Raw genomic sequence first — 24,131 nt, forward strand, 5'->3', positions numbered from 1 at the left:
AAACTGACAGTTCTCACTTTCGTCTGCTGCTTTGGGAACTCTGGGAGCACTCCTGTCCCTGTCATTTGCAACTGTTTTTGCAAAGTCTGTACACATGACAGCTGGAGATAGTGACCTGTCACTAGTTCAGGTCTTGTTGCCTGCACTGATCCTTACTGATCACACTTAACCTGAAATTCTCGTTTAAAGAGTGTAGTATGTCACTGAAAGCTCCTAAAATGTACTTGAGAGAGTATAATGCGTTCTTTGATTAGGGAACACGATGTAACACTGCACAGGATTTTTTTGGAAAATATTTAATGTTTACAGTTTCCTGAACCTTTGGTGTCTTTATGTCTTTTATATTTAGATAGTATTTAAGTGGAATATATCTTACTTTTAAAATGTATATTCTTCTTTTAACTTAATGGAAAAACACTTATGCATAAGATGTAAGCTGAATGGCCTAAAATTTCATGAATCAGTCTATGGCTCTGAATTTCCTTACAGCTGCTGAAGGCTTTTGGAGATGGCTCACTTTATTCCTCTATCTACTTAGTAGCAGGGACCTATTCTCCCTATGTCACATTTGGTATTTGATTATAAGTTTGCGAGATAAAGTCCTTTGCTAGGAAGGATTCTTCTTTCTCACTTTTTCTGCAATTCTGTGAATCCTTCACTTTCTGACTGTGAATATATCACATAGGGTGAGGTGCATGAAACAGTCACAACAAAAGAGCAGTAACTTGAAAATGTAGAAGGCATTATCTCCATGCCATTATAAAATCCCTTAAATTATGTATCTTATTATTTTGTATGAAAAAATAAATCTACTATTTAGGGAAAAAATAGATAAGAAAGACAGAAAGAAGAGCATAATTCTGAGGGAAAAAACCACCCAACCTGATTTTGTGTCATGTCTGAAATGCCATTCTATTTTTTAAGATAAATATACCAGAGGGATCAAACAGCTCTAGAAGGCATTTTAACTGTGCAGAGAGAAAGTGAGCCTTGCTTGGACAGGAGATTCGCTGTTCTCTGGCTGACTGTGCATTTGATTTGTATTTTCTCTCAATCAGTTACCTAAATATGCATATTAAAACACTTCAGGATGTATAGAGGGATCCTGTCTGAAGAGAGTCTCTTTTGCTCTAGGTCCCTCATCTGTTCTAAGGACATTTTACTTTTCTGTTTATCTTCTTGAGCAGGAAGCCAGGGATGCAGTCCCCTTTCAGAAGCTGCAGAATCCTTCAGTATTCCTAAACACCTAAAGGTTTCTCTGTTATTCAAAGCCATTGATTATTGGGGTAACCCAACTCTACCTTATTTGCCTTTTTTTTCTTTTATATTTTATTTTAATTTCAAAGCAGAAACCATTCATTATGTGGTATCTGTGAACGTTCCCTGTTCCAGAGTCAGAGAAAAAAGTGTGGCAAAATTTTGACAATACTGTAATTTATATGTTGGTAGCACATAACAAGTTTGTGAAGTGTAAAGTTTTGTTCTCTCTTTCTCTCATGCAGGCTGGATTGCCATGTTGGGAGCCATTTGGCTGCTAGTGCTAGCAGACATCCATGATTTTGAGATGATATTGAACAGAGTTGAGTGGGCAACCCTCCTTTTCTTTGCAGCATTGTTTGTTCTCATGGAGGTAATATTCTCTGATTCTAAAGCCTGAAGAGTTACAAATAATTTCAAATGTGAATTATGTTCCTGGGCACAGGCCTCCTGCTTGTGGGATTCCACTGGAATATTGTTGATCAAGTGTAGTTAGGGTAGTACAGAGAGGAATTTCAGATTGCAGGTACTACAGAGAGGAATGTGGTCAAAGTTGATTGGACCTCTATGATATTTAATATTTCACTGTAAGCTTGGTCTCACTCTCTCTCCTTATTCTGCATTTGCTAAATATATCTGACACAATCATTTTCATATAAATTGAATTTTAGTTTCTGGGTTTGTCAGTGGTCTATATATGCAGATGTTTTATATGAATTTATGTGTTTGTTTTGCAATCATTTATACAAGTGATAGGAAAAATAATACAACAAGATTTCACTGGAGTTGAAAACTGTGCCTAATGTTGTGTGCTACATGCTGGCTACCAAATGGCCTAAGATCACAGAATCACAGAATATGATGAGTTGGAAGGGACCCACAAGGAGTATCAAGTCCAACCCTTTAACTGCGCACAGGACCATCCCCAGGAGTCACACTATGAGCCTGAGTGTATTGTCCAAATGCTTCTTGAATTCTGTCAGACTTGGTGCTGTGACCACTTCCCTGCAGAGCCTGTTCCAGTGCTCAACCACCCTCTGGGTGAAGAACCTTTTTTGATATCTGACCTAAACCTCCCCCGACACAACTTCAGGCCATTCCCTCTGATTCTGTCTCTGGTCACCACAGAGAAGAGATCAGTGTCTCTCCCTCCTCTTACCCTTACAAGGAAGTTATAGACTGCAATGAGGTCTCCCCTCAGTCTCTATTCTCCAGGCTGAACAGACTAAGTGACCTCAGACACTCCTCATACAGCTTCCCCTCAAGGCCCTTCACCATCTCTGCTGCCCTCCTTGGGACATTCTCTAATAGCTTAATGTCTTATATTGTGGTGCCCAAAACTGCACACAATATTCAAGGTGATGCCGCCACAGAGCAGAGCAGGACAATCCCCTCCCTTGACCAGTTGGTGATGCTTTGCTTGATGCCCCCCAGGACACGGTTGGCCCTCCTGGCTGCCAGGGCACTGCTGACTCATATTCAACTTGCCATCAACCAGGACCCCAGGTCCCTTTCCATGGCACTGCTTTCCAGCATCTCATTCCCAATCTGTATGAAATTTGAGTGTTGCCCCATCCCAGGTGCAGAATCAGGCACTTTCCCTTGTTGAACTTCACATGGTTGGTGATTGCCCAGTCCTCTAATTTGTCGAGGTCTCTCTGCAGAGCCTCCCTGCCTTTGAGGGAGTCAACAGCTCCTCCCAGTTTTGTGGTCACCTGCAAACTTGCTTAGTATCCTGATGCCTGCTCAGCTGGTGCTAAGAAAAAAATCTAGGAGCCGTTAATTGGGGTGAGATAAGAAAGGGTTTAATTGTGCCACGGCAATAGATGGTAAACGACGCGCGCCGGGCTGTGCCCGAGATGTTACATTTATAACAATATCTGGCCAATCCCAAGTGTGTCCACCCTCTGACTTTTGCTCTGGTCCACCCCCTGGCCCACCTCCTGGAATTGGGTCGGGGGCCTTTTGGGACCCCCTCTTCATCATCCTTCATCATCTTCGGGGTACAGAGAGCAGAGTCACCCAGTTCCTTGACTCTGTTCTGAGGTTTAGGCCAAGATACAGGCATTCCCCAAACAAGACAGGCTTGCCTTGACAAGAGACAAAACATCTTCTACTGGATATGGGAATAGGGTTGATATGGGGAGTATGGAATGGGGTGAGAGGATTAAGGAATGTATAAACTAAGGGGTACTACGGGGAGGAGGGAGAAAGGAGTGTTTCTAAAATCTACTTCTATTACCTATAAAACTTATAAGGTAGAAAAATAAGAAAACCATTGGGGTTTAAGGCATCAATCCCTTTCAGTCCTGTGTCCCAGTCATTTATGAAGATGTTGAAGAGCACAGGGCCTAATATGGAGCCCTGTGGAACCCCACTAATGACAGGTTGCCAGCCTGATGTTACCCCATTCACTATTACCCTCTGACCTATGAGCCAATTGCCCACCCACTACATGATGTGTGTATCCAGCTATGTACTGGAAATTTTGTCCAGCAGGATACTGTGAGAGACAGTATTGAAAGCTTTACTGAAATTCAAAAAGATTACATCAGCTGGCTTCCCTTGATCAACTAGGTGGTTACCTTGTTATAAAAGGAAATCAGGTTGGATAAGCAGGAATTTCCTCTCACGAAGCCATGCTGGCTGTTGACAAATGACTGTGTTGTCTTTCAGGTATTTTCCAATACTTCCCAGAATAATCTTGTCCATAACTTTTCCAGGCACTGAAGTGAGACTGACTGGCCTGTAGTTCCCAGGGTCCTCCTTTTGCTCTTCTTGAAAATCAAGACAACATTTGCCAGCTTCCAGTCAGCTGGGACCTCTCTAGATTCCCAAGAGCACTCAAAAGATATTTCCTGGGCGTGTGTTTTGAAAGGATAATATCAGTGAATTTCAGTTTGCAGTGCTAATTTAAAAAGATATTCAGGTCTTAAAATGCCTGGATATTTTGCTGTGTAGTTTTTTGCTCATCTGCTTGACAACAGTCCATCCATGTTTGTATCCCATTTTATTCTCTATTTGATAATTTTGTATACCCTGAGGAGTTATTTTTACCCCATATATTTGAATAATTTTTTTCTGTGACTATTCTCATTAACTTTTCAATAATGTTGTAGAAACCTGACTGACAAAACCCAGGTGACTCCGGACAAGGCCATAGCTAGTGAATTGTCTGAGTGAGTAGCCTTGGGAAAAGCCCATGATAACAAATTTGCTCACATAATCTCTTTCCTCCCCACTCCCCTCCCAATAATGGGAAAGATATCAAGAATTTGTAAATTGGGATCTATTAAAAAAAATCACCAGCAGTAAAAGGGACAATATTTGAAGCAAATAGAAACAAAATCCAATCCAACTAACTCTAGTTATTGCCAAACTGGAAGTGAAAATCTGGTAACCTCTGAGAAGATGAATGGAAACTGATTATCATTATGAGGCTTGTTTGTGAGCTACTAGATATAAAATTGAGGAAATGTTGATTTATTGTATGCCCATTAGTTCAGGCAATTTTTAGTTCTCTGTTTTAACAGACTCTATATACCCTTGCATTTTCTAGCTCTTATAGGGAATCCATACTCAAGCCATATTTATTTTGTCTGCTGCTATTTTAAGAGTTTAGTTACATTCCCTGATGTATTTATTGTTTTAACTTGGATTGAATGGCTTTGATTTGAGTGCTGTGTGACTGCACAATAACGTAGTAAAACATGCAGGAAGTTATTTGCCATTTACTGCAAGATTTTTGATACAACTGTCATGATTCACTGAACTTCATTTTTATGGCTTCTCAAGTCACCAGTGAATAGTTTGCTAATGAAAGAATATTTGTTCTGGCTGTCTAGAACAACAATAGTTATTCTACTGTTATTCTAAGGTCATGAAAGAAATTTGTACAGATAATCAAGAAAAAAACCAGGGAGACACTAAATTCTTCCCATAATGAATGATAAAAATGTTCTATATGTCATCACTGCTAATTTTGATCTGAATCTGTTGCTCTTTGGATAAGTAGATGACAGTCCTTGCCAAGGTATTTTTCTTTTCTTTAAGTTACCAATGTCAAGAAGAAACAAGTCAAAACAAAGATATTTGTGAAGTATAGGAAATCTTTCATGATCTGGGCATTCAGCAGTTGTCAGCTTATATTGTTCACCCTTGGTGATCCTTCAGCTTGGATGGGTCCCAGTCTGAAGCTGTTTCCTACTGCTATAAGTGTTCCCTTTTCCGTTACAAGGCACATTTTAAAACCTGTGTGGGACTTAGGCTGAAAGTAATTTTGGAAAATGTGATTTGAGTTCCTGAGCAACAGGGTGGTTCTGCCTTTAGGGGCTCATCCAGTCTAGTGCATCTTTTAGAATGAAAAATGGAAATCCTTTGCAGCTCTCTTGTTTTCTATTGTGTCCTTTGGGTAATTAATCTTTACAACTGTCTTTTTAGTCTTTGTCCATAAGTGCTTGTTACAGGCTATAAAATCCTTTTGCTTCTTTGTCTCTGTAGCATAAATTCCTATGCCTCTCAGGATTACAATGATTCTTTGTTCACTTTTATAGTAGAGATTGACATTTTACCTTAGTCGCTTCAGGCGGAGTTTATTTACAACAGTCATCATGACATACTGTCCACAAGAGGGATTAATGTAAATTTTTGTGCATATACTAAACTTTGTTTTTAAATGGCAGTAAAACTCTATTTTGAACTGAATACACCAATTTTGCCTGAAGACACCAATCAGTGCAAAAATACTTGTTTCTCTTAGAAGGCACAGGAATATCTAGGAGACCCTCTGTGCATTTTACATGCAGGGGAGGCCAGTGGCAGAGTGCTAATTGCTGACTTTCACTTAGTTGCCTGCAGGAGATTGGCCTGAAAATCATAGAGACATCCTAAAATTGGTTATGTGATTAGTGTTGTCATCATCTCTAAAGAGATGGGCTACCTGCAGACTGACTCTTGCAGTGATGTGTGTGTTCATCACTCTCTTCCATCTTTTCTGAACATCTCTTTTTCTGAGTTCCAGAACAAATTTTTAATGTTACTGAAAAGTAATATGTTCTGTTAATAGATAATTAATAAGGCAGCAATATTAACTGAATGTAACTCTGGGCTATAACTGATGACAACTACGTGTTAAAAAAATTTTTTTGAAGTGTGAACACAAAGCAGTTGTAGAAAAACTGTTGCCATTCACTAAGAATATTGCTTTTACATACATTTAAAGAGTCACTGTCATAACCTTTGAGTTAATAAAGCAACACAGATAGCTTAGGAAGAAAATGGCAACTTTAAATTACCAGCAAGAATTAAATTCTTAGGAAACTTTCTTCTGGGAAGTTAAAGTAGTGAAAAAATGTCCTTTTTTAATGTACAGGTTATGTGTACGTATTTAAAAGTTTTGTTACTTGTTTTCTGCATGCTGTGTCTTTAATTGTAGATAAACCTTTTATTTTTCAATGTATTGTTAAACCAAATAATATTTCTAGGCCAAATTTATGTGGTGACACACAAACTGCAAGTGTTCTGCTGATGTCCAATTGAGCTGCAGGTACAGGAGTTGCCAATCTGAATGAAAGCACCATAGTAACTGACTATACAGTGTTGTATACCACATCACTTGGTGCCTGTTAGGATATTTGTCCATCTTTGTCGTGGAATTTGACAGCATGTGAGTTGAATGCTTTTTTTTTTATCACTGATATCTCTGCGGGGCTCTGTCTGACCACCACATGTGGGGGTTATGTGGAGTTGTGTTGTGTGACTGCTAACTTCAGCAGCTCTGTGAGGGAATACAGTCAGTAAGTTAGGCACTGCAGCTGAATGATTCTTTTACTTGACAGAAAAAAATGAAAGCAAGCCAAGCAGCTCGGTCTAGGCTGAACCAAAAATGATGTGATCTTCTCCCCTGAGAAACTGAGAAGTCATAAAAGAGATACACCTTATTCAACCTGAAAATAGTTCATTCTGCTTGCCTGTAAGAAAAAAAAACAAAACCAGAGTGAATTAAAGGCTGGGTTTCATGAGTTAAAAATCACCCTTTTACCATGTGGGTTAAGGGAATAGGTCATTGTCCTTGGGTGTGAAGACTCAGTTTGTACTCTGTCTACCCACAGAGAAATCAGAGTTGGCACCACTGGGTTGGAGTCTGCCTGTGTCTTTTCATCCCTGGTAGCAACTGTGATTGTATGGGATGCTAAGTATCCTGTACAAATGGAAATTGTTCTCACAGGAAGGACAGAGCACTCTGCTCCAGGCTGTCCTGGGGTCCAGTGTTTACAGGCCTTACCACCTTGGTTCAGGTGCCTAACCTGGGCACTGGAAAGCTGTATTTCCTGCCTTTCAGGTGCTGCTGCCTCTGTGCCAATTTCCATTCACCCAAGATCTCTCTCCTGGTTTTAGCAGATGGGTACTGTTTTTGGGTAGTTTTTGTTGGCTTTATTTGTTTGTTTGGTTGGTTTTTGTTGTTGTTTTTTTTTTTAACAGGTCTGAGAAAGCCGTATAACAGAAACATAATTTGTTTTCCTGTTTCTTCATCTGAGACTGAGCACAAGATGCCTGATTTTATCTGACCTTTTAAACCCATGATATATTTCTACCTGTATTGTGGTTTTGGGGAAGTTGTTTTAAAATCAATTGTGTTCAGGTATTCAGAAAACATGTATCCACTGAATAATGTCATCTTTAAATTTCAGCCATTCTCTCATCCTGTGTCCCACGCTCTTAAGTAATCCTACCATTTTTTTCAGTACAACCAACCCACTTCTGCAAAAACAGCTAACAATTTCTACTATGTCTTTTTTTGCCTCCAATTACAGAGTCTCTGTAGAAGCTACATGAGTTGAATATCAATATCTTGTAAATGGGAAGGAATTGCTGCATTTTCTTACATCCACTGAAAGAAATTGTAACTGCATCATGTACTTCACTAATTGATATCAATGACTTTCTTTTTTTAGGCTTTGGCTCATCTGCACTTAATAGACTATATAGGAGAGCAGACAGCTTTGTTAATAAAGGTGTGTTCAAAATATTAATAATTTTTTAACAGGCCAGGAAAATCATTTTAGTTCAATAAAATAATGAATAATACTTTGATTTTGAATTAATGTTTATGATGACATTCCTGCATCAGCAATATCAAGAAAGCATGTCATGTTTTGATATGGATGGTATTTAATATATATATATGTCCGCAGCCACAATAAACATAGCCAAAAATGCAATAGGAAAGCCTTTTCTCTGGTCTAAAAACTCCAAAAATACAAACGCAAAAAAAATATGAACAGTTAAAGATCAAAATTCACAGTTGCACAGTGTATTTCTTGTAAGAAATTTGAGTATTGGAAATATCAATCTTTGTATTTTTATTTGTTCAAAGTTTCTTGGAAAAAGAACAGTAATTGTGTTACTAAATGCATTTTCTCTAAAAAATCTATCCTATCTCAGAGCCTAAAGGAATAATAAGTGTCGATAAATTAAAACTGTGATGAATGTGCAATTATGCCATGAGGGGACGCAGAGCAACACTGATCTCAAAGTTTTAATTTTCTCTCTCTCTCTCAACTCCAGGTGGTTCCTGAGGACCAGCGCTTGGCAGTGGCCATCATTTTAGTGCTCTGGGTGTCTGCTTTGGCCTCTTCTGTGATTGACAATATCCCCTTCACAGCTACAATGGTAAGGTCTGTGCAGTACTGCACATGCTCCTCCTGATGCTGGCAAGTGACTGAGTTTACTGCTTACAGTTTGCTTTTTTTTTTTTTTCTGACCTGTGCTGTGTTGTAGTTTACTTTATCCTCTTGAGATTGAATTGTTATTAGGAACTTACTCATACCCTAAAGGTATCCAGCTGGCCATTGCTGCCAGCAGCTGCAGTTAGCTGTGGGACTTGAGGCACTGTTTTGGCTGCATTTTTGCACTTTCCCTTTTATATCCACATTAGTTGTTGAAAAGTAAACTTGTCTTTTTGATGCAAACTATCCATCTTCTGCTGTCAATCTTTTCCCTCTATGTGCTGTGTAGTTATGCTAATGCTTTTTTAACACCTGAAGCTTTTATTGCTACCCTACTTATGTAATTAGTTTAAAAACCAGCAAATTATGTTGAGCATAGCAAATGTTTGTCAGAAGCTGAGCTTTAATATCAGAAAATTATCAAAGTATAACAAATTAGGGCATGCTCAGATAGGTTTATTCAATCAAGTTCTCTGTTTAAAGTGAGATAATCCATTCATTCTGTAGGAATGTTGCATTGTTGCATCTTGTTCTCAGCTAAGTATACTTTTCCTGTACCTTTTTCTTCCATTATTGAATGGTCATGTCCTCCCTTAACCTGTGTCAACGTTTATGACATTGCTTATAGAGCATATGACAAATTGGGCAAATTTGCTCTATAAATATATATTGATATGGTATTTTGCTTTGATTATCATGGTGTTTCCTGTAAAATTATATTGAGTTAACAGTAACAGACTGCAAGCAATAGGCATGAAGGGAAAGACTGGTTCAGGATGAGTCACCTCCCAGCACATGCCTAAGGACTATTAAGCAATAATGCAAAAATCTTAGTGTAGAAGGTTTTCCCTCATATCCAGCTAGTCTATGAAAATTGGCTTGGAGCAATACCAAACAGCACCTACATGCACATCAAACAAAGGGTCTTTCATGCATTTTGAAAGGAACTCTCTTTTAAAGGGTTTTAAGGTGTGTTTTGGGGAATGGGACAGAAATGCAGGAATCCTTTGGGATGCCTGAAGACCATTTCTTTTGTATCTTTGAGGGTGAGAAATGCCAACAGACAGGAAAGAGTCTTTGCCAGTATTTTAAACATTTCAAATTTATATCTTTCTCATTCTGTTCTGACATGAACCTAAGAGACTGCTATGATTTTTTCTTTTTTTTTTTTTTTTAATAGGCAGAGATAAGAGACAGGAAGAAAAATGCAGGCATATTCTCACCTATGTAAAAGCAGTCAGTAGCTGAAGAGTTAAGGCATTAATGTATTATATGGCAAACTGAAGATGAGGCCTAGATTCGTCTAGTTCAGTGAATAGGCTTGCACTTCAGTCTTTATCATTCTGCATTAAAAATACTTACAGAAAATTCCTAAGTACCTAAGTCCCAAGTTCTTACGTAAGATTGTATAAACTATATTTTAAAATTCTTTTAGTTTCTTTGGCTCTGTGTTCCTACTGTTAAAATAAGCAGTATTTGGTTTTGAAAGGCTATTTGTCAGTATGTGTGTCAAAGTTATGAACTTCTGATGGATGGTATTAAATGTATGGAACATACCCCTTTTGTAGAATGACTTTTCACTAATCAGGGACTTTTATATGTGAGTTTGGTTTGACATTCCCTAATGATACAGGAGTAATGGTGCACCTGCTGTGATGTAGCCATGAATGATTCTGTCCTTTCCTGGCTAAAGGTTCTAGCTTCACAGAGGAGCCTGCACATATAATAATGAAAATCAGAAGTACTGAATCTTTCCAGGTCTCCATAAATCTCCTTCAGTGGTGAACAAATGTCATGACAATGGGGTCAGTCTCTATTGTGTTTTTCATTAGTCATAGGCTTGATGGACCAGGTACTGCATAGGGATGTGGAACACATCAAGTTCCTTCAATTTTTTTGAATCCAGAGATACAAAATATCTGGGTGGTTTAATAGATATCAGCTGTATGCTCTGACTGGAGAAAGAGTGTTTGGAGAATGGCATCACAGAGCTCTGCCTATAGTGGATTTGCCAATGACTAGTAGGAGTTAAGGGAAATCAGTCTCACAGGGTGACATCTTGTTTGACTTGTACATGAATTCCTTAAGTATCATGCAGAGATGATGAAAGGCCTGGTGGTAGGTCACAGTCAAGGACACCAATGATGTCTTTTCTGCATTAGAAAGGTGAACATACCATGATTTTTTCACCATATTCCAGGAATGAGGCAGTCTTGCCATCCCAGTTCTTCTGGTTGTGAGCGTCCACTTGACCGTGGAAGAAACTACTGTGATGGCAAGGGCATCTGGAAAGTTATACTATTTTGTTCCTTCACAGGTGGGAAGGTTCAAAGAAAACACCCTCAGTTCATTCATGGGATGACCCCAACACTGCCTTTGTGTTGTTGGATAAGGTCTTCTATTCATCCCCTACAACACTATGCAGTACATATTGTCCAGAATTGGAACAGGGAGAGGGGATGCACTGCACAAAATCAGTGTAGTAACTCAGAAATGGAGCAAGAATGGACAGGAGTAAGGCTCTTCTATGTGAGGTGAATGATCCCCCTGGGCTGAAGGCACCATACATGTGAAGAGACTCAGCTCCTGTTACACCACATTACTTGCTTATGTAGGAGTAACCCATACAATTGATACGTAGAGTGCTTTGACTGAGGAACTACCTGAGAAATGGAAGAAATATGAAATTCCATTAGAGCCTGAGTCTTGACTTAGATGCATAGCTGAAGGGGAGAAAACCAGAAAAACCTGCAGATAGCTCTGTAAGTGTGATATTGTGTTTCCTTAAAAAAAAAAAGATAATTAGGATTTAAGTAGGGCTGTCCAAATTTTCCTTGAAAAAAATCAAGGTAATGTATGGTTGTCCAAAATTTCCTCTGAGTTTCTGTGTTTGTACTAACAAGATAATCAGATTCATAATGACTTACTTTGTATAGAGATAAAAAATAAAAATGAAAAAAATGGGAATGCCCAATTAATGGACCTTGACACTAAAAATTTCACTTTGTCTGCATTTGGATAAAGTTGACTGCTTCATTTAAAGTTTCAGATTTGATAGCATTAAAATTTGTGGCTTAACAGGTAGTTAATTTACCTTAACAGGATGTAGATCAATATTTTAAAAAGGGAATTAGAATAGGTGTATATCTGAGCCAGCATTACCAAGAATTCTAGGAAATAAACTATTTTATGAATTAAAGTAATGAAAACAGATAAAGAAAATGGTTTCCTAGAAGAAATTCTAGGCATTTTCAAGAGTTTCTACGTATCTATGTAGACAAATTAGGATTCTTTCTTATCCTAGAATACAACACGTTATCTGCAGTTTTAAGAACAAAACATAAATGTTTTGGGTTATTTTAAGATGGATATATTTTAAAGTGCAAAATATTAATGTGTTTAAACAGAGTGAATATACTGGTGATTTTCAGCAGTCTTCAGCACCAACATCATGGAGAAGGCTTCTCTCTTGCTAAAAAATTCTGAAATGACAAAAATAAGATCAGTTTATGATTTGAAACACCTTACCCTGAAAATACCTTTTCACTGCAACACCATCGTTTGTCAAATTCATCTTTGCTCTAGACAAGAGTAAATCTGGTGTATCCCCACCACTAAAAATGACAGTACCATATGGAATTCATGTACAGAAGTTGCTAAACAGAATTCTCTGCAATGAGGTCAGAACACAGCAAGTATTTTTTGCTACAGAGGATGCTGTAGAAAGATAATTGCTTACATGAAACAGTGGAATGAGTTTCTGAGGGCACTTAGCTCATCATAGGTTGAGTACTTTTACTGTTTCTGTCTTGCCAAAATTCTTCAGAATATCTTCTAATTGCTTGTTTCATATAATTCGTCCTTCATGCAAAGATCGTGAACTGCTCCAAAATAAGATGAGGGGATTGAAAATTGCCTGATGAACTGTAATCCCAGGACTTTTCCCTTCCCTTTAAGATTGAAAAGTGAAGATCCAGCTCCCTAATTAAATAGATGTTTTTATGAGTGAGTGTTTATTGCACTTCTTTGCATAAGCATGACTGGCAATTGTGATAGCTATCTTCAAATGATAGGGAAATCAATAATTTCTTGTCACCATGTAAAAAATGTACTACAGCAAAGCCTTTTAGAATTATACAACAGGCTATTTCAGTTGGAAGGGACCTACAATAATCATCTAGCTTAACCATCTGACCAATTCAGGACTGACCAAGAGTCAAAGCCTGTTATTAAGGGCGTTGTCCAAATGACTCAGAAACACTGACAGGCTTGGGGCAGTGACCACCTCTCTAGGAAGCCTGTTCCAGGTTTGACCAGTAAAGAAATGTTTCCTAATATTCAGTCTGAACCTTCCCTGATGCAGCTGTGAGCCATTCCTATGTGTCCTGTCACTGGATCCCGGGGAAAAGAGCTCAGCACTTCCCTTTCCACTTCCCCTCCTCAGAATGCTGTAGAGGGCAGTTGGGTCACCCCTCAGCCTCCTTTCCTCCAAACTAGAACAACCTGAAGTCCTCCGCTGCTCCTCTCAGCATATACCTTCCAGCCCTGTCACCAGCTTTGTTGCCCTCCTCTGGACTCATTCAAGGACTTTCACATCCTTCTTGCATTGTGGGGCCCAGAACTGCACACAAGCACTCCAGGTGAGACCGTACCAATGCTGAATACATCAGGATATTTGCCTACTTTGAATGGCTGGTCGTGCTGTTTGGTGTACCCCAGGATGGGGTTTTCCCTCTTAGCTCCCAAGGCTTCTTCCTGTGTCATGGTGAGCTTGACCATGCTAACCAGCACCCACAAATCCCTTTCTGCATGACTGCTCTCCAGCTACTCCTCTCTCAGTTTATACTTGTGTCTGGCACTACTCCGTCCTAGGTGCAGAATCTGGAATTTGGACTTGTTAAATTTGATCCCATTAATTGTAGCCCAATATTCCAATCTATCTAGATCCCCCTGCAGAACTTTCTGTCCCTCAAGAGAGTCAACAGCACCTCTCAGTTCAATGTCACCAGCAGACTTGCTAATGGTGCATTCAACCCCTGCATCCAGATGACTGGTAAATATTTTGAACAGAACTGGCCCTAGAACTGAAGCCTGAGGAACATCGCTGTTGCCCTGTCACCACCCAGATGTAACCCCGTTCACTGCAAGCCTTTGGACTCTGCCCTTCAGCCTGTTCTTCACCCAGTGCACTATGAGCTTGCTTGTCCCACACCCGGACAGCTTGTCCAGAAGTATGCTAAGAGGGACAGTATCAAAAGCTTTACTAGAATCCAGAAAAACTGCATTTCTTATCTTCCCTTCATCCACTAAGTGGATGACTTTATCATAGAAGGATATCAAAGTAGTTAAACAAGACTTCCCTTTATGAACACGTTGACTGTGCCTGATGATTGCATTGTTCTTTGAATGCCTTTCAATAGTATCCAGTATAATTATCTCTGTATTTTTTCCGGGAGCTGAGGTTCTGTAGTTCTCTAGTTCTTCCTTTCATGCCCTTTCTGTAGACTGGAATAACACTGGCAAGCTTGTGAGTCAGCAGGGACTTACCCAGATTCCCAAGACCTCTGGTAGAAGACCAAGAGGGGTTCTACCATAACTTAAGTACTCTGGGATGAATCCCATCAGGCCCCATGGACTTGTGAATATTCAGCTGATACAAATGGTCCTTTTACAGTTTCAGTGTCCCAGATTTTGAGTTTGAGAAATATTTTGTGGTAAACTCTGTGAACTCTGACTGTATGTAAAAGGCTATGTTGCCAGCAGCAAATCTAATCTGTGTTGCCAGCTGCAAATCTAATACATATAGATACATCTGGGAGTTTCCTAAAATCACCCAGAAAATGTTCTGTACATAAAAAATTCATAAATCAGGAGCTCAGTTATTATGTTTCACACGTTTTAATTTTTGAATGATAAGGGTTCTTTTTTTCATGTTGCATATCCAGCTTTATTTGTCTGCAGAATAAGTGTGGTGAATGATGTATTGATGCTCAATATGTCATTCTATTAAACCTCTGATATTTCTCCTCCTTTTTCAACAGGCTAAATTCACAGGGACATTCCTTGAGAGGCAGACTTATTAATTTTTAAGGCCTGGGTTTTCCTAGTATTGTCATTTAAATAGCCATGAATTTCTGCCCTTAGAATTCTAGGTGACATGATTTTATTACCAGTATGCTCTTTAGTTTAATTGGTATGTTTTATCAGCTATATATGCTGGAGCCATCTGTTTATATTTTTCTTTTATTACCAGAAGTAAAAATACAAGCGCAGTAAATCCTCGTTTTAGCTGAGTTTAAATACTATTTCTTCAATATAGTGTAACAAACAATTTCTGTTAACCATTTGGCTGGCAAGGTGACTTAGTCTCTGACAGGTCTTTGTTAGAAAGTAAATAATTTTGGGCCCACTATTTATTGCCTTTAAAGTATCAGACACTTTTCACTTGCAGTGCTGAATGTTTCTAATGTATCTCCTGTTCTTAGTGCCAGCTTTATTTTTGAATCTTCCTTGCCTTCTGCCCTACCAGAGTTTTCTATGATGTCTTTCATTTCACCACTTGATAAAAGTGTAAGACTGGGCTGTAGCTATCTGCAGAGACAGAGCAATCACAAACAATTTGGAAAGCTATGAATGGTTTGTTTTCTATGAATGCATATTCTCTGCAGTTTTCACAGCAGACATCTTTGCCACATGCAGTTCTTAGCAAAGAATGTGTTGAGAAGTATCATGTTGTAGAGAAGCAATAAATCCCTAAAATAAAGGTGTGAATTGCTATTTCGTTGTCATTTTGCATAAATAGACAAAATGGGCAATATCATAGAAGCGTGGAATATTTTGAGTTGGAAGGGACCTTAAAGACCATCTAGTTCCAACCCTCCAGCCATGGGCAGGGACACCTTCCACTAGACCAAGTCGCTCAAAGACCTGTTTAACCTGGTCTTGAAGACTTTGTATGTGTTGCTGACAAAGATGTTAAATGGCACCAGTCCCAATATTGACCCCTGAGGAATGACACTTGTCAATGGGCTCCATTTGGACATTGAGCCATTGACCACAACTCTTTAAGTGTGACAATCCAGTCAAATCCTTATCCACCAAGTGGTCTGTTCATCAAATCGACACCTCTCCAATTTGGGAGAAGGCCACCAAATCATAATTTTTGCTTGTATTTCAGAAGGTCTTTATAGGTTCTTCTTCATCTTCTTGACTGATGGAATGCCATTCTCATGACAAGGTTTTGTCATAAGAATAAGTGAATAGGATAAAGGTCTTGATTCAACTTTTTCCTTGGTATTTCGGAGGCTTGGAAAAGAGTCTGTGACAGCAAGGTGTGAAAATGTCTCTGTCAGGGAGACAACAGAACTGAGACGTACAAACTTCACCATCAGTCTCTTTTTACAAAAAGGGGCTGCATACCACAGTATAAAAGCAAAGATTTTTGTGAGAAAACTAAAAATATTTTATGAAATGACCTTGTAGTAATTGCTGTATATAATTCCGGTCTAAAATGTTGTAGTTTTCTCTTTTTTATGGTGTTCATTTAAAGTTAAAATTGAGCTTCCTTTCTTTCTGATTGTTTCATCTAGCTTAAATTTTCATGATGTTTGAGCAGTGATGGTTCAGGAGAAATAAAGTTTGTGGGGAGAAATGTCATCTTTCATTACTGTTTCATGGAAAAAACCCAGACAAGATGTTGGGCATGCTGAGCCTTCTTTAGGCCTTAAAATAGAAACAGACATCTTCAGGCAATGTAAAATTCAAGAATACTTGTTTAGACATTAACTTATCAAGGTTGATCAATTAGAGGATTTAAGAGGGATGACTAACACCACTGGTGGGAGGAATGGGTAAAGGGTTGGAATTCTTTATGAAGCCTATATATTGCTCCATACCAAAAGAATGTGCACAGTCAATAAAGGTGAGCATCATTCAGCTATCAAAGTGAAAGCATTTTCCGGGAAGCAGCTGTTCCATCTTTGAGAGCATACCCCTTGATGGGGACCTGTGAAATACATTAAAATGACAAATTGGAGGGTTAAAAGTCATAACTCTATTCACTACTGAAACTCCTGGACTCTGAGAAGGCATTCATTTCAAGGCATATCACAGTTTATTTCCATAAATCTCTTCCTACTTGATCTCTTGCTGTTCCACATTTGCTTATTCTTTCTCTTTCCCTTTTGGTTCCATGGACTTCTGTACATGTTAAAAACAGGAGAATAACATTGTCATCTCTCCCCTTGCTAATAACCTTCTCTCTACAGGTACTGATTACACCTTTCTTTCAAATCAAGTGGTTACAAAATTACCTTGAACTCAAACCACTTTTTCCCAACTACGGTGAAAGTTGTTTAGCTTTGAAGGATGTTACTGGCTGAGATCTGGTGCTACTAGAAAGCCTGCCTGCTGTATTTTTGGGCTCTATACCAGTTACCTAACGAAGTCTATTTTGTCTCTCTGCAAACCTCATTTCACTTTTCAGGGAGTTTATTTTATTTTATTTGCTAAAGCATTTAAATGAAATTCATAAAACTTACTCTTCTGGTTTTGGCTGGCATAGAATTAGTTTTCTTCTTAGTCATAGCTGCTTCAGTGTTGTGCTTTGGATTTACTATAACAATAATGTTGATAACACACTGATGTTTTGGTTGTTGCTAAGTAGTGCTTATTCCAAGTCAAGGACGATTCAGTTTCCCCTGCTCTGACAGGGAGCAGGTGCACAAGAAGCTGGGGGTTGAGTGAGGGGGGATGAGCAGGACAATTGACCCCAACTGGCCAAAGGGGTGTTCCGTACCATAAATGTCATGCTCAGTATGACAGCTGTGGAGGTTGACGAGGTGTCACTGATTGCTGCCAGGAGGCGGGCTGGGTATCAGTCAGCAGGTAGTGAGCAATTGTATTGTGCACCACTTATTTATCTTGGGTCTTATTCCTTTCTCTCCCTGTGTCTCCCTTTTTAATTACAATCGTTAATATGGTTATTATAATAATTATTTACTATTATTATAATTAATTATAATTATATTTTCTTTTGTTTCAATTATTAAGCTGTTTTTCATCTCAATCCACAAGGTTTAATGTTTTTTTTTTTGATTCTCCTCCCCACCTAAGGCGGGGGGGGAATTCAAGATGGAAGCTGCATGGTGCTTAATTGCTGGCTGGCTTTAAACCACTTGCAAATATTTTCCAGTGAACTAAATCTACATTCTCTGGTAAATATAATGTTGGAATACGAAGTAAAATAACTCATATATGCTTATGAATTTAGAAGCCTGCCACATGGACCTTTCTCCTTTTTTCCCAAACACATCAAATAATTTTGATTATAACAAGGATTCAGAATTTTTTTGGTTAGTGACACATGATCTACTGCCATTTTGACTGAAGGTTTGGGCATCTTTTACCACCCTCTCCAGCAAGAAATGAAAGGGAATTGATTTATAGTTGCTGTCAGCTTCCTGTAGAACTAGAAGGATCTAATGGAAGGCACTCAAAACCTTAAGACAGCCTCAGTTTTGGTAGCAGTACTTGTGCTAGGCTTGGCTTAATGTTGATACCTTCTCCTTAGCTTGTGGGACTAGCACAATCAGTGGGGAAAAGTGAGTCTAGATCAAGCATATGATGCAAAGATACTAATAAAGAAAAACAACATCAAATACAAAAACACTGCTAAAAAAGCCCCAACAACCCCTCCCCCCCCAAGTTAGTCTTTGGAATTACTGGTAGTTTAAGCTGTTTCCTTTAATGAACTTTATTTATATTGTGCTGATGGTTGGATAACATCTCCTGATTCTCTCCCTCTTTTCTTCTTAAACCACAGATTCCTGTACTTCTCAACCTGAGTAAAGATCCAGATGTTAACCTGCCTATGAAACCATTAATCTTCTCATTGGCCATGGGTGCGTGCCTTGGAGGTAAGAGTTTATGTGAGAAAGCTGACATAAGGTAATAGCTATGCAATTATGACATGGATAAACTGGTACAATAGGTTCAGTCATTTTACTATGCAAAGCATATGGAGGGCCTGATCCAGCTCCTTTTGACTTCAAAGCACTCCTTGATAAGGATCCCAGTTACTGCTGCTACAATAGGATTTTTGCAGTCTGTTTTTGAAGTCTATATCTGCATAATCTACAGACGCACAAAAAAGCAGTCCAGATGGTGCTTATAGGGTTCTGATCTTTTGTGAAGAGAAAAGACAAAGATACATTTACAGCCATCATTGCTCATTGAAAAGATGCAGAAACTATATAATAGCTGAGATCTGAATGCTTGCTTCAAAGTCTGCTGAAGTTACTGAGAGGTTTTCTGGCTGGCTTACAGAAATGATTTAAGTATCCATTTTCTGACCTTTTTCACTCCTCATTCAAAGGAAAGTCCTTTTGAAGTCTTTGGGAAATGCACTTCTAATAATGAAATTAACAACCATTCTTCTAGTGCCCATCTTGGTGTAAACTGGGATTTTGTGTACTGTCAGTGCATTAGTTGGTTTCATCACGTTGGGGTTTTTTAATTAAAAATATGGCATTTATGTGTTGTAGGCCCAGGATTTCCTCTCTAATCGTTATAACAGTAAGAGAGAACAGCCATCCAGTAGTTTTTAAATTAATATTTGCAGGGTTTTTTTTACATTCTACTAATGGCTTATGAAGGTGTTACAACTCAACATTTCCAAATAGCAGGTCCACTAAGTACAATTAAAGTATGTAAGTTTTTAATGAGAAATAAAGTTAGTATTATTTTTTTCATTACTTAGAATTTTAATGCTAATTGCATTGTGTTGGGCTGTGTTTTGATCTCTAAATATTTAGGTAGTTAGTTTATATAAAGTTAAAATGGAAAAAAAGGTTGTTTCACCCTGGATCCATGCCTTCTTCCCCTCCATACCTCTTCAAATAGTTTCCTTGACTTTACAGGGATTAAAACTGAAACCAGTTTTGGGTATAATACAAGTTCTGGTTTGTTTATTTAGCTAAGTGATTGCTAGTACAAGTGACCTTAATACCTAACAAAGATTATAGCGATATAATTTACAGATTGAATTTTAAGAGCATGTTACAATTCCAGGACAATTTATACCAAACCACAGTTATTCATTTGAGGAATATCTCTTTGTGCTTATCAATACTCATCGTTATATTGCGACTTTAATCTGTTCCTCTTTAAAACCAGTGATTTGAATAATCAGCATATCTTTATATAGATGTTTGCCATAAAAATATTGTCTTTCTTTGCGTTTTGATTGGATTCAAAATTCTTAGAGGTCTTTTGCGACCTAAATGACACTATGTTTCTGTGAATTTGTTGATCACTGAACATACTCTCATTTCATTAAATTGTCAGATAAAAAAAAAGCATAAACAGCATAAAGTTAGCCAGATTACGCTGACATATTCTCAGTGGGAGACACTTCACCAGCCTTGGAGCCTTAACAAGTCTCAGCTGATTTTCCTCCAATATCTGTTATCATGTTAACCCAGATTCCCTTAATTTGATTTGTTGAAGGGGTGCCTGGATTTTAAGAGACTTCTGTGTGTATGCAGTATGAGACAAAAGTAAAAATGTAAACATTACCATGAGAATTATTTGAATTAAAGATATTAGAGATCCATAGGAGGTGCCTACATATGCTCCATAAAAATATTTGCATAAAAAGTTATATCATTATCAGCAAAAGCTTTAACTCTCCAGACTGTGATCTACTAGGATAAAGCTGAGCATTTGCTGTGTTAGACTGAAATTTAATATGCTTCTGATTTTCCATTGTCAAAACAAAAAGCTAATGGACAGGAGCTTATTGTTGGAGAATAAAAAGTGTGGAAAAGCTTTAGATTTAGAAGATGTAGCCCTGAAAAGCAGGGGAAAAGGGGCTTTTATTTTTTCTAAAAAGGAAGTGTTGATAGCTTTTGAAAACTATTTCCAAAAGAGAATTCTTATCAGCCCTGAAGTAGTGTGAAAGAATCCTCAAGGAAGACTAATCCCATTGTGGAAGGAGTAGATGAAAATGATATCATTGCTGCCTGGTGCTTAGGGCAAAAATTGGATCTTATCACTGTTTATGCAACCAAAGGAACTTGGATAAACAAGACATTTTGTAGAAGAGTCTGATGTAATAACACATTATAACTACATATTTTAGGGTTAGCTGTTTCCTACATAATGCAGTACTTATTTTCTGGTAATTTGATACCATTTCTGGAGTTGAGGGTAAACACTGCTTATGTGTCTGTAAAAGGAGTGTCAGCATTAGTGTCTGTCTTGGAAAATGCCATGCAGCATTTTCTCCTAAAAAATTTCCAGTGGTTGCAATTACTTTTCTCCTATTGTCACAAAGTGCACAGGCAACTACAGGTTTGGAAGATAATAGGATGAGAAAAGACAGTAATTTTCCTTCATTGCTTTAGCTGTTGTCCTGGAAGGATGGAGTCAGTTTCAAATAAGATGAAAAGACCTTTGATGGTATAACTGCCACATTGTTGTCATTGTCTTCCAAAAGAGAGCTGCTGCTATTAAATTTCTGTCTTTCATGGCATTGGGCTCAGACACAAGGACTAATGGAATATCGTGTAGGTGCTCCTTGTTCTGTAAAATGTGTCTCTGAAGGTGAGAAGGGATGAAAAATTCTGACTCTTAATCAAGGAAGCCGAGCACAGTGATAACCATGAGCAGTTCCCGGTGAGAGTCACAGTTTTGAACTCTTTGGATATTCCTTGGAGTTCTCCTCTTGTCTTTGGCAGAAGTTTTCTTGTTCAGATCAGGTCAATCTTACAAGGTTAAGAAATAAACATGATAATTTTCCAGGGGATCTGGTTCTAGAAATTTAGATTTTTGTTTACCCCAGCCTCCCTGTTTGATGATGGGGACACTGGAATGTTCAAGATATTTATTCATCCACTGAAATTGCCAGATGCTCTCTGTTGAGCACATTGGAGCCCCTCATGTGACTGAGAGGGGTTCCCAAAGACAGGTCAAACGAATTCAGACTTTTAGGCCCTTTGATTGGTCAAATCTTCTGAATGCTGAATAACCCTATTAATTCACATCTGTCTGGGTATTAGTGGGCAGGCTAACTAAGTATCTAGAAAAATTGTGTTGCTCATGTGGTTTTTTATGTGAGATATGCCAGTATTTCAATTACATTTTGACAATGAAGAGAAAGAAAACAGGAAATCTAAAAGGTACTAAAGGAAACAAACAAGGAAGGAACTTCTGTGCTGTTCTGATGAATCTGTATCTGTATTTCTTTTGCACGAGAGAACACTGGATAAAGCTTCATTCATTAATGCTTCCTATTTTAGTACATGATAGAATTATGACACTTTGGAGACTGAATGTTATGTAGACCTTCCAATAGCGTCTAGGGAACGGTGCCCTGAAGTTCTGGAGAGCAAATGAAGGTTGCTAGCTACAGCAATTTCAGAACAAGAGGAACTTTAATTGCACTTTTTCTATTGACTCATGAGTTTTAAAATAGCATGAAATAAGGATTCAACTTAAATTGAATAAGTGTACAGTCAGAAATTCACCTGTTAAGATTGTTTAATTGTGTAGAACTTGATTATGTACTGAGCTGAAGGGGTTATAGCTAAAATATTATTTGAAGGATTTTTCTACATTTGACATTTAAAGAGCTGGATTTTAATTGGTTTTTTTTTCTTTTTCCCCCCCCCCCCCCCATGATTTATAAACAGTATGCTTTTGAAAAAAAAGTCAAATTAAATTTGGAAGCGCCTACCTTCTGAGATCTCAGGTGCTAGCATAGAAAAGTGCAAAAACTGCTGCAAACCCCATTCTATGGTCCAGAGGGAGTATTTTCTACAGGGTAAAGTTTTTGCACTATTTTCCTTCTCTGTGTATTTTCTTGAAGGACAACACCTGAAAGTCATCATTTTCACAATTCTGCGGAAATAGGCACTCTCTAGGATGCATGTTCTGGCCACATGACTCAGCTGTAGGCTCTACATCAAGACAGGAGGTAGGAAGAGAGGATTGCTGGAACTTCTCTTCTATCCTTACAGGGTCAAAACACAGGTGTGAATAAAATTCATTATCCACAGGACATGTGCTAATTACAGCTGTTACAGCTATCCCACAGTGTAGCTAAACAGCGGGATTTCTCTCAGTGGTCCAGTGCTGTAGCTATTCTGCCTCTCAGCACCCCTCCTTAGGTCCCTGGTGCAGATGGGGCCTTGCACAGTCGAATATCACTGATTCATTATTCCCTGCTGATTCTGCTCAGTAAAATCCTAAACTAGTTTTAAAGCTTCAGACACACTAACGGTATAAAGCCAGAAATATTGTTTATATTCATAAACCAACTCTCTTTCTTTGCAATATGAGGAAAAAGTGATATCCTTCAATAAAACATAAAATGTATTAAATATGTATAATTAATATTATGGAAAAATGTAGCTACTTTGAAGTTCTTTTATGGTTACAATAGATGAAGTTTGTATAACATTTTCAACTTGAAAGATTAAAGAAGTCTGTAAAAAATGGTATAAAAATATAGCCATTATTTAAGAGGAGCACTATTCAGCTTTGCTTTTGAATTTAACTGTTGTATAAAATGTGTAATTGAAAGTATAGGAAAATCATTTGGTGGAGACAATCTACCTACCTGATCTTGATTTTAACCAGGACATGGATATTGAAAGTTGCTGTTGTTTCTAAAGGAGTCTTTTAATGACAAGAAATCTTAGAGTTTAGTTTCCTGTCTTATGGGTGAGATAGTCCTGATTTAGGTAAGTATTTTTTTTATGGATATAAAACTCAGTCCAAATCAAAGGGTGGTGTTATAAGGAATTAAAGCAATCTTTCAAAAGGAAAGGGACATTGTTGCTCTTGACTTTGAAAGGCAGGCAAATTAAATAAGGAAATTTAGGAAATCTCTCAAAGTTTTTCCTTAAAGACGGCAGGGCAGTCTTTAGCAGCATTATGTCTCTAAATTGTACACATCTAGAGGCATGTGTTTTGGATGTCTTCCACTAATGTCTAGTTTACTTTCTGAGTATACTTTGCATTGTTTCTGTGATGTTTGCAATTATGAAAATTATTTAACTCTGATTGCTGTCCATTAAATGGCAGTACTACATGCTTATTCTTAATGAAAAACTCATTCATATGCTAGCTGAAAGTTTTTGA

At 38.1% G+C, this 24,131-nt stretch overlaps 1 protein-coding gene across 2 annotated transcripts in view; it reads left to right on the forward strand.

Moving 5' to 3' along the window:
* OCA2 (OCA2 melanosomal transmembrane protein) overlaps positions 1-24,131 on the forward strand; it is a 171,123-nt gene that overhangs the window by 100,542 nt on the left and 46,450 nt on the right. For both annotated transcript variants that reach the window (XM_027674837.1, XM_027674838.1), the window contains 4 exons: positions 1,503-1,630; positions 8,211-8,270; positions 8,824-8,928; positions 18,808-18,901. In XM_027674837.1, the coding sequence (XP_027530638.1) occupies positions 1,503-1,630; positions 8,211-8,270; positions 8,824-8,928; positions 18,808-18,901 (387 nt within the window). The remainder of the gene's footprint in view (positions 1-1,502; positions 1,631-8,210; positions 8,271-8,823; positions 8,929-18,807; positions 18,902-24,131) is intronic.

This window comes from Neopelma chrysocephalum, unplaced genomic scaffold (assembly GCF_003984885.1).
Source record: "Neopelma chrysocephalum unplaced genomic scaffold, ASM398488v2 Primary Assembly neopelma1_25, whole genome shotgun sequence".
NCBI lineage: Eukaryota > Metazoa > Chordata > Aves > Passeriformes > Pipridae > Neopelma > Neopelma chrysocephalum.